Source organism: Castor canadensis, chromosome 16, assembly GCF_047511655.1.
Source record: "Castor canadensis chromosome 16, mCasCan1.hap1v2, whole genome shotgun sequence".
NCBI classification, from domain to species: domain Eukaryota; kingdom Metazoa; phylum Chordata; class Mammalia; order Rodentia; family Castoridae; genus Castor; species Castor canadensis.
The window spans coordinates 24,488,040-24,490,343 of record NC_133401.1 but is presented as its reverse complement, the minus strand read 5'-3'; the positions used below and the strand labels follow the sequence as shown (position 1 = coordinate 24,490,343).

The window sequence follows — 2,304 nt, the reverse complement described above, 5'->3', positions numbered from 1 at the left end:
TTCCTGCACGTCATATTGCAATCACTGAGAGCATATGTGTTTTACTAATGACTCTAAATCTTCATTTATGGTTGTTATTGGCCTATAGAATAAATCATTATGAATGAATTGAAACTTGTTACAACAAAAAATTTAAAATATCATCAACAATGTAAAATAAAATTGTAAGACACGAAAACAAAATAAAAAAATATAGCAGAATTATTCAAAGTGTGCAGCTTACAAGCATGCTGGTTGTTTCCCACAGTCATGGGAAAGAGCCTCTCTACACACTTCAGTAGCGTCCTTGGAGGGGATAATTACAAATTACAAACTTAATTGGTTTTAGTAATTAGCAACTGGAAAGAAGTTGCCTTCACAACCAGTCTAGGTAGGTTAATTCCCCTTTTTGCCACTCAATAGGCTGTAAATTTTAATAAATGCTTCACTTCTCCATGACAATGTTCAAGTCTGCACAATGAATGTAATAGTGTTTGCTTTCTGAGTAAATTAGCACATGTACAGCTCTCATAGCAATTGTTCTTGCATTGTAAAGGCCTTTTAAGGCAATTCATTGAACTTTTCAAACCATACTAATAAATGAAAAACTGTAAGTATTTCTACAGAACTAACGGGAAGTAGAAAATGCTGAATTTCAATTTACATGATCAATCTGGTCTCTGCTTCATATCATTATACAGGATTCTCTGGCCCTGAAGACAAAATTAGCCACTGCAAACTGGCAGAATGGCTTCCAGGGAGCTATCGATAGGAATAGTCCTCTTGTCACAGATTGTACTTGGAATCCTTGGAAATTTCTCTCTTCTTTATTATTATCTCTTCCTTTACTTCACTGGGCACAGGTTAAAACTGACAGATTTGATTATCAGTCACTTGATGGTAGCCAATTCTTTAACCCTTCTCTCTAGAGGAATTCCCCAGACAATGGAAGCTTTTGGGTTGAAATTTTTCCTAAGTGACATTGGGTGCAAACTTGTTTTCTATCTTCACAGAGTGGGCAGGGGTGTGTCCATCAGCAGCACCTGCCTCTTGAGTGTCTTCCAGGCCATCAAGATCAGTCCAAGAAACTCCAGGTGGGCAGAACTTAAAGTGAAGGCTCCCAAGTATATTGGCTTCTGTATTTTCTTATGTTGGGTCCTGCAAGTGTTGCTAAATATTACTAGCCCTATATATGTGACAGGCAAATGGGATAACAGAAATGCCACAATGAGAAAGGACTTGGGATTCTGTTCTGCAGAACAAACTGATATAATCACAGTATCATTGTATGCGGTATTATTACTGTTCCCTGATATTTCAAGTTTAGGGGTCATGATCTGGGCCAGCAGTTTCATGGTATTCATCCTGTACAGGCACAGGCAGAAGGTTCGGCACATTCATAAGACCAACATCTTTCCTCGTTCTTTTCCTGAGTCCAGAGCTACCCAAAGAATCTTAATCCTTGTGAACATCTTCGTGTCATTTTACTTCATCTCTGCCATCATCCAAGTGTGTATTTCTCATTCTTATAAACCAAGTTGGTTGCTGGTGAAAATTTCTGCCCCCATCTCTGTGTGTTTTCCAACATTCTACCCCTTTGTGTTCATGAGCCATTGCTTCAGTGTGTCCAGGGTCTTTGTCCAAATAAGGAATACAAAACCACCTGACTTTGCAAGAAATACATAAAGCATATTTGTGGCACAATGTTTAGGTGTTTATTCACTCATCTCCACAGATTTATAAGCACAATTATGAAACAAACATATTAGAAAAGAACAGTGAATAAGATAGCCTGAACTTTTGACAAATAATCACAAAATAATGCTCTAAATTATTCAGGTATGATGTGAATTTTTATATATGGCATTAATGTTTCTGTTTGAGTAATTGAGAATTTATGAAATAATAAAGCAGTATGTCCTCAAAAGCTCTGGAGATCAAAGGACCGTCCTTGAGTGTGTAACTTTCAATCAAACATAGCAAGTTTACCCAGAACATGAACTAAATATACTAAACTAAATATAGAATATCTCAACTATGCCCATGAAAAAGGAATGGCATGTGGGTGGTCAATCAAGAAGCTGAAGAATTTAATATTCTTATGGGATAATGAAGCAGTATGCAGTGAATCTGGAACAGATGGTAGTTGCATTTGTATCCAAATAATAAAGTGTTTTACCTCCTTACAAAAATAGTAGCCATTTAAAACATGATTCCATAGAGGGAGGTAAAATACATTCAGAACATCTTCATATAGCAATGGTTATAACAAACTGGAGTGTGGGAAAGAAGAGCACAGCAATATCTTGGCTGAATTCTTAAAAC

At 36.6% G+C, this 2,304-nt stretch overlaps 1 protein-coding gene across 1 annotated transcript; it reads left to right on the top strand.

Annotated features, from left to right (window-relative positions):
* Positions 1–726: 726 nt before the first annotated feature.
* LOC109702753 (vomeronasal type-1 receptor 4-like) lies at positions 727–1,665 on the top strand. Its single transcript, XM_020188027.2, has one exon. It carries the CDS (start codon positions 727–729, stop codon positions 1,663–1,665), a length of 939 nt encoding a protein of 312 aa, XP_020043616.2.
* Positions 1,666–2,304: the final 639 nt, after the last annotated feature.

Coding starts and splice junctions, on each gene's coding strand:
- LOC109702753 (XM_020188027.2), top strand. CDS start 727: ATGGCTTCCAGGGAGCTATCGATAGGAATAGTCCTCTTGTCACAGATT.